The sequence below is a fragment of the Schistocerca piceifrons genome, chromosome 1 (assembly GCF_021461385.2).
Source record: "Schistocerca piceifrons isolate TAMUIC-IGC-003096 chromosome 1, iqSchPice1.1, whole genome shotgun sequence".
Taxonomy (NCBI): domain Eukaryota; kingdom Metazoa; phylum Arthropoda; class Insecta; order Orthoptera; family Acrididae; genus Schistocerca; species Schistocerca piceifrons.
Genome location: NC_060138.1, coordinates 469,268,206 through 469,281,285, shown reverse-complemented (window position 1 = coordinate 469,281,285; position 13,080 = coordinate 469,268,206). Strand labels below are relative to the sequence as shown.

General features: G+C 41.9%; 1 protein-coding gene across 1 annotated transcript in view; it reads left to right on the top strand.

The window, feature by feature from the left end:
• The window catches only part of LOC124794258, a 265,910-nt gene that overhangs the window by 232,929 nt on the left and 19,901 nt on the right, over positions 1–13,080 (top strand). The window contains exon 3 of the mRNA XM_047258083.1: positions 979–1,027. Within this exon, the coding sequence (XP_047114039.1) occupies positions 979–1,027 (49 nt within the window). The remainder of the gene's footprint in view (positions 1–978; positions 1,028–13,080) is intronic.

Here is a 13,080-nt window from a genome sequence, read left to right as displayed (position 1 = left end):
AGAAATCCCAGTGATGTTACGTGTCAGGCCGTTGCATTCGCTGTGACGACGAGCACGTTCACTCCCACACAGCAACCATCTCTGTTTCGGTTGTTAACCAATTTATATTCCTTATACTACTTCTTTATTTTTTAAGCTACAAAATACTAATTTGCATCAACTTTACATAGATTTCAAGTAGTTTGCAATTGAGTTATAGATGTAATGAACTATCTTTTCGCCGTAAATTGTGTTTCACAAGAGAGACAACGAAACTTCGTGCCAAATTAAAACTGTGTGCCGGATCGGGACTCGAACCTAGATCCTTTACCTTTGTCGAGCAAATACTTTTACCGACTTAGCTATCCAGGCACGACTCACGATCCGCCGCTACAGCTTTACTTCCACCAGTAGCAAATCTCCTATGTCACAGAAGTTTGCAAAATGAGTCATGCCTGGGTAACTCAGTCGGTATAGCATTTGCTCGCGAAAGCAAGAGTACAAAATTTGAGTTCCGATCCGGCACACATCTGTAATAAGTTTCGAATCAGCACACACTCTACTGCACAATGAGACATCATTCTGGAGACCCACGGAACCTGTGATGTAACACATTTGAGTTGTACAGGAACGCGTTACATTGCGTGACAGAAATAATTCTGTCCATTCGTTCAAGAAAGCATGCATTGTTCAATGGTACACCTTCTGGCAGACTTGTCCCATAACTATATACAGAAGATACACTCTGTAGTATTAATAGACACAGTAAAAACATTTCTTCTGTAATTTAGTGATAACTGACCTCCGTTCTTCTGTAATTTAGTGATAACTGACCTCCGATTTCGGTACAGCTCACGTAGTTGTTGGAGTCTTGGTAAACGCTGAACTAAAGATGTAACGAACTAGAAAAATCGCTAGCTGAGGAGTTTTACAGATGATGATAGATATTCTAGTGATATACAGTACTGAAAAATTGATTACCTACTTTTATTTACACAGGTTCATGGGTGTATGCGTTCACGAGGGGCAGCTACACGCACTGACTGAGGTGAGTAACATATTCATGTTTTGTTTCTCAGATGGTATCTCGGTAAAACGACGCAGTAACATAGTACCTGCATGCCCCGCATAGGGTAACCATAGTTTAGACTTTCCCGTAAAATATGTGAACACACTTTAGTCGCAACCGGTAACTGTCGTGTTTGTTAGAAATTAATTAATACATTTCATTGGATCTATTTGTCGGTTTAAAGAATTATAGTCAAATGAAGGCTTGCAGCTATAATCGTTGGCCAACCTTTTTTCACAGTATACCATTGTGTAACTCTAATGGACATGGCCAACTACCTTACGCTCTGACAAATTCCATCAGCATTAATCAGTTCAGAGGCAATGGACGAAGAGTTTAAAACAAACGTATTATTGCGCTCAACGGGAAAGGATCATTTTGCGCGTACGGAAAAAATTTGCTATGCAAATTTGTGTACTTACCATATACGTTGAATCAGCGGCGGTTGTCATTAAATTGGACACATTTTCTCCACACGCATGTGTATTTATTTCTTCCACTGCTAGAAACATTTCTGCGTAGTATTTTGCGTAAATGTACGCCGGGACTCCCTGATTTTGCTTTCCAGTGGGTGGCGAGAACAGCTCTACTGCTCCAGTTTTTGTGAATTAAGTTCTCTGAAACTTTGTTGCACTGTGAGAGCACATTCAATGGTTGAAAAACAGGCGCTCACCTCTGTATCAGAACAGGTAAGAATATGGTAATAGGAAGGGCTGTTTGGTTATTATATACTCACCAGTAAAAGGCTTTATCGGGGGTTTTCTTACACATTTACTTCACTTTTCCATGTAATGTTCACTTTTCTACGTAACTCTATTCACTTTTGAGCACTTTCCGTAAAGTTGGACTAGCTAATTCGGCCCCTATGCATAGAATTCTTCGTTTGGGAATCGAACACGGCGGCTTTGAGCTTCTTCATCTTCATACCCTTGTTCGCCAAGCCATTGTTTTAAGTCCAAGGCGAAGTAGTAATCGCTTGCTGCGACGTCGGGTGTGTATGTGGTGGCAAATTTCAGACAGAAATGCATTCTTAACCTTGGTGTTCATTCAGAGTTAACAGTAATACCAATTTTACACTATATTCACTCCTCGTCTAAATCCGGAAACGTGAGATAACTCAACCTGTTTTTCTTCTGTGTCAAGAACATTTAAGAACTTTCATACCCATCGTTTCGTCGAGAAACTTTTAGCTTCTGATTTTTTGGTGCACCTTTTTCTGAGGTTGTTTGACCGGCATAAATTAGTACTTCTGGTCACGGGAGGAAATAGTTAAGCAATATACACAGCGACCGCAGCAAACTGTACATGAGACTATGACATTACGGTGTTGACTTGACGATTGTGTGCAACCACAGCTCATCCAGTACGCAAAATCTTGACAAGGAGAACTCTTGATACCTCGCTCTCCGATCCATTCGAAACGTGGCAGGGTGAAAGAAGGGTGAAAATAAAGGGACGCCTGTTTTGGCCGAACTCCCAACACTCAATAGTTTCCGACAAAATTGTCAAAGTTTGGAAGCCATTTCATCAGGCCGTTCGCTCAGCGGGTAGCCAAGTGAGTTTGTATCGCAGTGGCTAAGAACAAAAGTTCGAATTACTGAGCTCTGTGTAGTGGAATCCTTCTTACTTTTTTTCCTTCTCTTTCGCCTAAGTACACATACGTGACATCAATAGTTTTTAGACATAATGAAGTGCAGTGCCATTATTGACAAAAGAAATGAGTATTTCACATCTTATTAAAATAGATTATTCACCACAGATTGTTTATAATTAGCAGTAACTGAAAACTAAAAACATGTAAAATCTAGTATTTAGTTTTTTGCTTACTGGTATGTTTCAAGAGAACCATTGAGTTCCTGAAGACAATATGTATTACAAACACATTCAGACATAAAAAGAGGGAACATCACAAGCGTCGCGTAAACCTGTCCGAGCTCCCGCTTGACGGCTGGCCGCACACAGGTGTGACTCCTACAATGTCGGAACGTGCGGACGCTCTTATTCGAGGTGATCGACGGATCAAAATCAAACACCTTGTGCTCAACTGGACGCCTGTGTTGGTACTTCTGACACACTCGTCCACCAGTTGGGATACTCAAAGGTATGTGTGCCGGCTGGGCTCGGCATCCACCCTACAGGCCGTATCTCGCACATTCCGACTTCCATCTGTTTGGCTCAGTGGAAGGACGCATTCAGTGGGAGGACGCATTCAGTGGGAAGCAGTATGTAGATAACGGGGAGGGTAATGTACATTAAAACGTTGATTCCGACGTCGACCAGTATAGTAGTACCATCAGGGGATATAGGTCCTCCCAGAAAGGTGGCGTATGGACGTCGGATTGAGCGGGGATTATGTTGAAAAACACGTTTTTGTAGCCAGAAGAGTGGGGAGTAATATGGTGATTGGAATGCTGAATAAAACCAACCTGCTTTCAGAAAAAAATGTGTTGCGTTACTTATTGAACGCCTCTCGAATTTTTAATAATATTTCTTGTCGGTTGTGTTGGTAAAGGTTACTTTCAGTAATATTTGAAACGCTTATTTCTTTTGTCAGTAATTCCAATCTATTTCACGAGGTCACACAAACATTGTTGTCACATATTTCAGCCACAATATAAGAGAGAAGAAACATAAGACTGGATTTGAACACGGGCCGCGGGAATTCGAAGCTGTGCTCTTGGCCACTGCACTAACCGCTCAGTTGGTTACACGCAGCTCTCAGAAACTACCGAGTGTTGACAGTTATGCTACAGTTAGTGCCCTTTTATGTTCACCCTGTCAAGTTTCGACTGGATCAGAGGGCGACCTATGGCGAGTTCTCCTTGGATCCGTAGCTGACGCACTTCACAATAAGTCACCTATACAAAGTTTTTCGAATAGAGCGTCATTTGCCCATCAAATTCAGTTGTGTAGGCACTTAGCGGTTGCATGTAATAGGACCAGTCCCGATGTCAAACCAGCTGACTTATTCATAAATACACAGCGATCTTCCGCAGTACTCGTGCACGAGAAGCTAGAAATTGCCTGCGTTATTCCTGCAACTGCTGCGCTGTTTATGCTTCAGTTTGATGCCAATATTTCGTTTAGTACAGTGCTCACGGCGTTTTTGAATTTCGTTAATTTTTATCAAGACTTCTTACGAAACAGAATTTGAACACCCTTATATTGCCGAGAGTGAATTCAGCGTGTCCCCCGTGGGCTCCCATCAGTTCTAGCATTACTTTTGTCTGTTGAAATCCACGGAAGAGACACTCTGATGCGAACCGAATCGAGGCATAGTTCATGAAGTTTGGTATGCTAAGGGTGCGTCATTATCAAACACTGGTCAACAAACACGGCAGCAATATATCCCTGATAATATGAACGCATTTTGCAAAACGATTATGTATGCTTTCACTGAATTCTTTCCTTTGCAAGCATACTGGGGTATTGGAACAAGTTGGAAAAAAACTGAATTTCTGTCGATCCTCGTCGATTCCTTATCTAGTTTTTAGTCCAGAAAAAGAAGAATAATAAAGCGATGAAAAATCATGTTGTCACCAAGGGAAGGTATATATGCTAAATATACAACGTGCAACGTTGTGGCGCCATAATACTCGTAATTACTGCTACTTCAGGGAAGTTACTCCTTAAGGTGTTTGTTGTACAGATTGTTGACATAAGTGTTTCCTGTCGTAATAAGAAGCCCCACTGTATTGGTTAGCATACATTTTGAAAACACATTTTCGTGTAAAGCAGCTGATTAACATAATCAGGTGTAAATTGAACCATGAGCGCTCAGTTTTTGTTTAGGAAAGGCCTTCGAAAGGACGGCCCATTGCATTGCGATTCGTCAGAGAAAATAGTGGTTACTGTGTGTATACACAATTTATGACTGAGTTATAAAAGGTAGTATGTTCATTCAGACAAAAAGTAATGCTGTGAAAGCAGACTGACGCGCTCAAGGAAAACAGGTCAGAAACTTCATGACTGTCAGTCTGTAGAGGATATAGTGAGACAGTTTGTGGAACGTTCCAGGAACTAGTGGTATGCTCCGTACTACGTTGTAGATAGAATTACTGTTACTGGGAAATATTATCAAATGGTTCAAACGGCTCTGAGCACTATGGGACTTAACTTCTGAGGCCATCAGTCCCCTAGAACTTAGAACTACTTAAACCTAATTAACCTAAGGACAACACACACATCCATGCCCGAGGCAGGATTCGAATCTGCGACCGCAGAGGTCGCGCGGTTCCAGACTGTAGCGCCTAGAACCGCTCGGCCACTTCGGCCGGCGGGAAATATTATGCTTCGTTTACGACGATAACACCAATACTTTCCTTGCTGCTAATGAAAGACTGTAGTCTTTTAGAAAAAAGAACGTCCTTTTCGATGACGTCCCTTTTCTGGTAAATGCAAAGTTTTGCCAGTGACCAGGTTCCATTCCTGAAGTGCAGTTCTGGAAAGTCTCAAAATAATTGTCTACTACGGCCATAAAAAAAACTCCTAATATGATATGTGAGTAGTGTACATGGAGAATGTTCCAACAACTTTTTCTTTCGATCGCTCTGTTTTCACCTTAACAAAGCACTTTTTTGGGCCAATGCATTGTCCTAATGGAAGATGTCTTTCATATTATTGAAATCCACAACTTCTTCTCCCGTTTTTCATCCATTTACTACCGAAGTTTGCATAGTACACTGTCTTTGCAAAACAATTAATAACAAGATTACGCGTACCACGGAATAATTATCATAATACTTCTGGCAGATAAATATCTACTACGCCACTGTTGGTGCCCCTCTAGGAGGAGTGGACGAACTGCGAACTCGGAAAAGCTTGGGGTAGTTTCTGCCATACAAGGTACACATGGCTTTGTAACTGAATTAAGTTTTCAGAAGTAAGAAACCCCATGCGTTTTTAAATGTGAGGATGAAAGACTGAAGGAAATCATTTATTAAAACAGTGGAAAGCAACTGGTACTGTAGGTTAATTCATAGTCTTTGAGATCGCGTATCTGTTTATTAACAGCACCGTTTGCATTTAAGTCCAAGTTCAGTCGAATAGAAATCTGTAGAACAATTTTAATGAATTTATCGTGCAAGAAATAATTTTCTATCCTTTCATGTTCTGGAAAATGACTCATACACGTACATAAAACACTATAATTTACAAATGGAAATTAGAGAGGGGGGAGGAGGGGAGGGTACGTATGTAACGGATCAGCACAGTAGTACCCAGCCAGTTCATTCTTGAATGCTGGTGCTGAGTCCCAACAAATATCCCTCGACTAAGTTTTGCATCCGGATCGTAGCCAACTTTCTTAAATGAAAACGTTCGACGATAGACATAGCTTTTAGAAATGTCTACGAAACATGCGACTCCCTTCATCTTAAAATAATTGTCAATAAACAACCGCACGTTAGGTTTACAATGGTTGAATGAAACCATTGCAGGAATCATGGCTGACGGCGTTCTTGCCATTTAACAATATTTCCTTCTATGTCGGAGAAATTTGCCACACTTTTCAGCCCGACTGCAGAGAGACTCGCCTAATGCAGTTCAGTTAGGCAAAAAGTAATCGGAACTATAAGTGGAGTTTACACACAAACATCCTCAGGCATCTGTTTAAGCAATTGGAAATATTAACCAAAAGCTTGCGCTACATTTATACACTGGTGAAGTGTTTTCTCGTCAGTCCATTGCAGCTTAAATTTTTTATTTAGTTTGTGTCAAGTTCCTGTGGGACCAAACTACGGAGGTTATCGGTCCCTAGGCTTACACACTACTTAACCTAACTTAAAGTAACTTACGCTAATGACAACACACACACACACACACACACACCCATGCCCGAGGGAGGACTCGAACCTCTGACTGGAGCAGCCGCGCGAACCGTGACAAGGCGCGGCTAGACCTCACGGCTACCCCGCGCGGCCATCTTGAAATTAGTAGAGATATTCCGATTTAAAAATAAATAAAAAATAGAATAAAACATGATTTGTGTTTCCCACTAGCGATTCTTACGTTTGGCGTAGTATGGATGAAGTAAAATGCGGTAAAACTTTTCGACTGTCGCTATAGAAGAACTTCTCTATAGAAATAAGTAGTCAATTACAAACATACAAATCCACTCATAACTGGAGACTTACCGTGCTGGATTTTCGTTTCAATCATACCAAACTAAGTATGCGGTTATTTCGTATAAGCGTTCGCGAATATAAGTCTGCGAATGCATCATTCAACTTTGTACAAGCAACCAGTTACGGAACAAACAGTGCTTACTTGCCGAGCTAACTATCACGGCAAACTGGATTCACCAATCAATCTGCAGAGGCCTTTCAAGAGCAAGCCAATAAGTGGCGACTACTGTGAAGAGTGGTCTGTCATGTTACCGCAGACATTCGCTTGTTGCTTATGTCACAAATCCAACCTCTTATGACTTCTGTTTGCTTCTCGATGTAACATTTATTTACTTTTCCTTTCGATTTTTGATCTTAAGACGTAGCGCGATGACTAAGGCACTGGGCTCGCATTGGGAACAGTGGGGTTAAAAGTTTCGTATGGTCTCCCATATTTAGGCTTTCCATGGTTTATCTAAATCGCTTATGGCTATATCTGAAATAGTTCTTTCAAATAGACCACGGGCGGTTTACTACCCCATCCGTGTTCAGTTGGATACTTTGCTCTCAAAGCACAGTAACGGTACCTGCAACTTTTCTTGCAAGTGGGATGTTTTTGCTTGCCTTGGTGCATTTTTATCTTCAATCGCTTACTGTTGCGACTGCCTTTCTGTCCCTGGCATGTGAAAGTGAATCATTTACTGTTATGAAACGTGGGAGAATTTTATTATAATTGCAACTAAACAACGCTGAATAATTTTCAACAGTGTTCATTGGTTTTTTGGTCGATGATTACCATATGCAGTACACACTGCGCGAGAAGTGTAGTTATATCCAAAAGTTGGCGTAAAATGCGATGTGCACGCCCTACCGAGATATTTGCAATGGCTACGAGCTCGCATACTTTCAGCTGACGATTATTAAATGCAGCATTATGAATTTTTGCAAGTTCTTACTTCTATTCGGATGTCGTTAGCGCCAATCATCTTCAGTGGATACACGAATACGCTAATGTTTAAGAGCTCGCTTCTTAATCATCGAAACCGATGGACAAAGTCCTTAGATGTCCCGTTCTAACTCTTTTATAATGTGTGTGATTACCACAGGGAAACGATGTGCTTTATTACTGCTCGTAGTTTAGTTTTATCGTTTTTCACGAAAATCTCGCCTCTTCAGTGGTTATACTATCAGCTCAAACAAACAAACAAACTCAAAATCTATGGTACGATGGTACGTCATTAAAGAAGATTAATTTCCAAAGATCATATTTTGGAACATTCAAGTTTCTTGTTGGTACTTAAAGAGTTTCAAATTTGTGCGCGTATATATCTGCATGAAATCAAAAGTACATAAAAGTAGTTTGTTGCTGGATTACTCATACCAAAACAAAGAAAAAAAAAATACTGCGTAAATGTATGTCCGTAAAGACTTCGTTTCTGTTTTATCGTTGAAAGAATATTTTATGTGATGTTACGGATAAAAATCGACCTGCTCAGCATAACTTTCAGATCTACAAAACGTATGCCAGGCAGTGAGAAGAACCATGTGATTGATTTGTGCATGATGGTATCCAGCAATTTCTTGCAACGTTTAAATGAGGCCAGAGTCTATCACGACAGACGAGTAGTTGAGAAATATACCGATACCGGTACTTTAAATTTTTGGAAAATTTTCAGGTTTTAATTGTTTCTGTTACATTCTGGCTACTGAATAAGACTGCCGCGATGCGATGACTGTTGACAGATCTTTGAATGAATGGAATAGGATTTCTTTTCTAATTGAGCGAGATAGTGCGCTGCTTAAGGCACTAGACTGGCATTCAGTAGCGCCGGCGTCCAGTTTCCGCTCGGTCATTGGATTTAGGCTTTTCGCACGATTAACTAGACGTATTGTGGAATTTTACGAAACTTGGAGAATATAATAATAATAATAATAATAATAAATCGGTGCAGTGAAAGGTGATCTGAAAGAAGCAGGAGTAACACAACTTGACACACAAGGCAGAGTAAGTTTTAGGCGTAAAATTTGTGACAAGGTAGTTGGCGTAGCAGAAAATGTCAGGAAGGCAGGAACAACTTTGTCCGCCGAACGGAAAGAGCCCATTTCGAGAGATCGAAAGTAATATAGACACAAAGGAAAGCTAAAAGAAAATTCGGAAAATTGCCCTTTTGTAAAAACTTCACTAAGTTTTTTCAGTCACAGTTTATTGGGACAAATCTTCGCCATCGCAAAGATTTTCTGCTTCACTCGACCATTCTGAAATTCATACTCAAGTGTTTGGACCAGTCTGACTATTCCTCCACCGTTCCACTCTCGAACATGACGTGTTCCGTTCAGTGCAATATCGGTACCTACACAGCCTTCCACGAAAGAATGTGTATACTCTATGGGCTTTACTGTAAGACAGACAGTCAAACAACTGGGAGAGCAAGCATTACCTTTCTGAAGTTGCGGCCAGCGGCCACGATAGACTATGTAAATAGTGTGCCATCGGCAGAGGACGCGGCTTTCATCTAGGTGGGTACAATTTGGTTGCCTCTGTGGCCACAGAGCTGTCATCTGCAGTGACAGCAGGGGCAGATAGCGGGCAGGCAGTGGCCGCAGCATTACCTGCCACAAGCGGCGCGATTGATATTTGAGGTCCGCAGCGCTTCATGCTGTCTAACGCTGCGTCGTATGAAACATAAACTTAACGAAACCTTCTCGAGTAACCAAACAAATAACATTTTGGCATTTTAGGACGTTTGAAACTCACCTTCAGTTGTGATCATGTAGAGGGAAGAACAACGTAGCGTATGCTGATGATCCAGAACATTATGACGGCTGCCCACCGTGAGATTGAATGCCACCTAGTGGCGTTGCAGACACTTAACGCTGTAAGGAAAGTATACAAGCAGAGCAGAGCGACGCTAAGGACCGTAAATGCCGAAATCCATTGACATAAGCGGTTTTGACAGAGGAAATACGATTTGGAACAAGCATGGTGGAAACGGAACAGCTGGTTTGTGGTTTGTCTGCTACCGTCGTGAGCACCTAGGGAAAAATGGTTGAATGACGGTGAGACTACGAGTAGGCGACAAGGTGTTGGACGTCCTCGCCTCGTCACAGAACGTGGAAGTCGCCGGTCTGGCCGCTTTTCAAAAGTAGGATAGGCAGCGGTCTGTGACTAATCCGACGACAGAGCACAAAGCATATCCGTAGTTACACAGCAACTTTTCGCGGAAGAATATGTATACTGTTCAGATATTGCTGCTGGTATAGGCAGATGTGTGTCGGAGCACACCGTTCAGCACACATTGTTCAACATGCGCCTCCAAGGCAGGCGACTCATTCGTGTTCCCAGCGTCAACATCAGGTAAGACTGCAGTGCTCACGGGATCATCCAGACTGGACCGCAGTTATTGGAAACTTGACGCCTGGTCGATTGGATCGCGATTCTTGTTACATCAGTTCATAGATCGTGACCGAATACGTCGTCTTCCAGGCGAACGGATCCTCGTATCGTGCACCATGCCACGAACGCAGGCCTGTGGCGGTAGTGTTAGGCTATGGAGGACATAATGTGTGCTTCCACGAGACCTATGGTAGTATGCCAAGGCGTCTGGAGGGCTGTGGATTACGTAACATTATTGCGGGCTACCTGCGTCCCTTCACGCTAGATGTCTTCCACAGTTGGTATGTCATCTTCCAGCATGTTCACTTTCTGTGTCACAAGGTCAGAATCGTGCTACGTGGTTCGAGGAGCTTGGAAGTGAACTTCCGCATATTCCATTTTGATTTATATTGTTCGGCGGTTCAGTGTCTGTTAAGCACCGCATAGATCTGTTGCTATATTTTTCCCGCATGTGGTGTGCGTTTAGGAGCAACCCGCGAAGTCTGTTTAAACAGTCGAGTGTATGGTTTGGTTCAAATGGCTCTGAGCACTGTGGGACTTAACATCTGAAGCTATCAGTCCCCTAGAACTTAGAACTACTTAAACCTAACTGACCTAAGGACATCACACACATCCATGCCCGAGCCAGGATTCGAACCTGCGACCGTAGCAGTCGCGCGGTTCCGGTCCGAAGAGCCTAGAACCGCTCGGCCACAATGGCCAGCGTGTATGGTTTAAAAAAGCAAAAGAAATGAATATACAAATAAAGTACATTTATGCATTATCAAAGTAGTCACCTTTGACACAGTATATTTTGGCAAAATTTATAGGGTTTTAGGAAAATGGCAGCGAAAACAATTTTGGGGCTCGATTGCAGCACGCATTAGGCATAGGACGTCCGTCGAAATGTGATGTGCAGAAATTTGAACACTGCCGCCGACTCTTCATCAGATATCCATCGCCCGTGTTGATGGTCGAAGGAAAAAGTCAAGCATCTCCGCCAGAGGTGCCAGTGAAATCTCCAGGAGTTCCCGTTCATCTTTCCTTCCAGCTTACCTACAGCTTCGTGAATGAAAGAAGTTACCAGTGCTCTTTCAAATCCCAATTTCCCCCTGACATATGCCGATTTTTCGCCAGCATCTGTCGCATTTGTTCCACGTTGTCTGCCGTTATGTTTGTTGAGGTCGACTAAATGTAGCCCATCTACAACACTTTTGTACCGGACGCATTTGAACCAATGGGAAAAAATAATAAGTGCCTTTTTTCGTCTCAAAAAGAAAACGCATTTTTTCTCTGCCAAGTGAGAATTCACGTTATCACCTTTACGAGGTAGATAGTTGAGTTATAGGATTAATGGTCTATTATGATTTGCTACGCAGTATGGAGAAAAAAAACTCAAATCAACGTAATTTCGTAAAAAACTGTATGTTCTGTTATTTTTGAATCAGAATAGTGTCGACCCAATTACTCAGTGCCAATAGTGCAACACCGGTCAACTGCTGTTTGTGTATGAGAAATCGGTTGGAAACTTTCCTCATATCATCACGTTGTAGGTGTCGCCACCGGCGTCAACCTTGTGTGAATGCTCTGAAATGCTAATCATTTGCATATCACAGCATCTCTTTCCTAGCGGTTAAATTTCGCGTCTGTAGCACGTCATCTTCGTGGTGTAGCAATTTTAATGGCCAGTAGTGTATAAGAGTTGTGATACCGTACTTGAAAATACTGCTGGCGATATGGTCATCGACACGTAATAAACCTATGAAATTTCTGTATCCTGTTGTAGCATTTCAGATATCGATTTACGCCACGAAACTTTTACTTCTAAAATACTTTGTGTGAAAATTATTCATGCAACAGGTACTCATTTTTTCTGAATTATTCGCATTTTCATTTTGATTCTAATCTCTTTACATATTTTATTAATAAGAAAGAAACACAGTTCAGCATTCAAATAACTCCAGTGTTTCGAACAACAAACTTGGCACATCCACAGTTTCGTTTTCGTTTACAGTTGTTTCGGTGGGTCAATTTGCCTACTTTAGTAAATGACGAGTCTTTCGTTATCAGCCGGCCGCGGTGGACTAGCGGTTCTGGGCGCTTCAGTCCGGAATCGCGTGACTGCTACGGTCACAGGTTCGAATCCTGCCTCGAACATGGATGTGTGTGATGTCCTTAGTTTAGTTAGGTTTAAGTAGCTCTTAAGTTCTAGGGGACTGATGACCTCAGATGTTAAGTCCCATAGTGCTCAGAGCCATTTGAACCATTTCGTTATCGGAAGATACAGCTTCGTGTATCAGTGTAATTTCGTTGCAGCTATGAGGAAGGTTAATCTCTCTATCTATCAGAGATAGTTTTGGAATGCAACGACTTGTTTACACAGATATATTGTCGCAATTAAACCTTCAGTTGCTAAGCGACTCCGATCTCTTCTGGTAGTCACTGGGTAACACTAGGACTTGATTGGGAGCGACTGCCCCTAACTGTCACCACCTCCGTCGTATGCATAGCATAGAAACGAACTAAGTATCCATCGATCATATATTTGTAGCCAG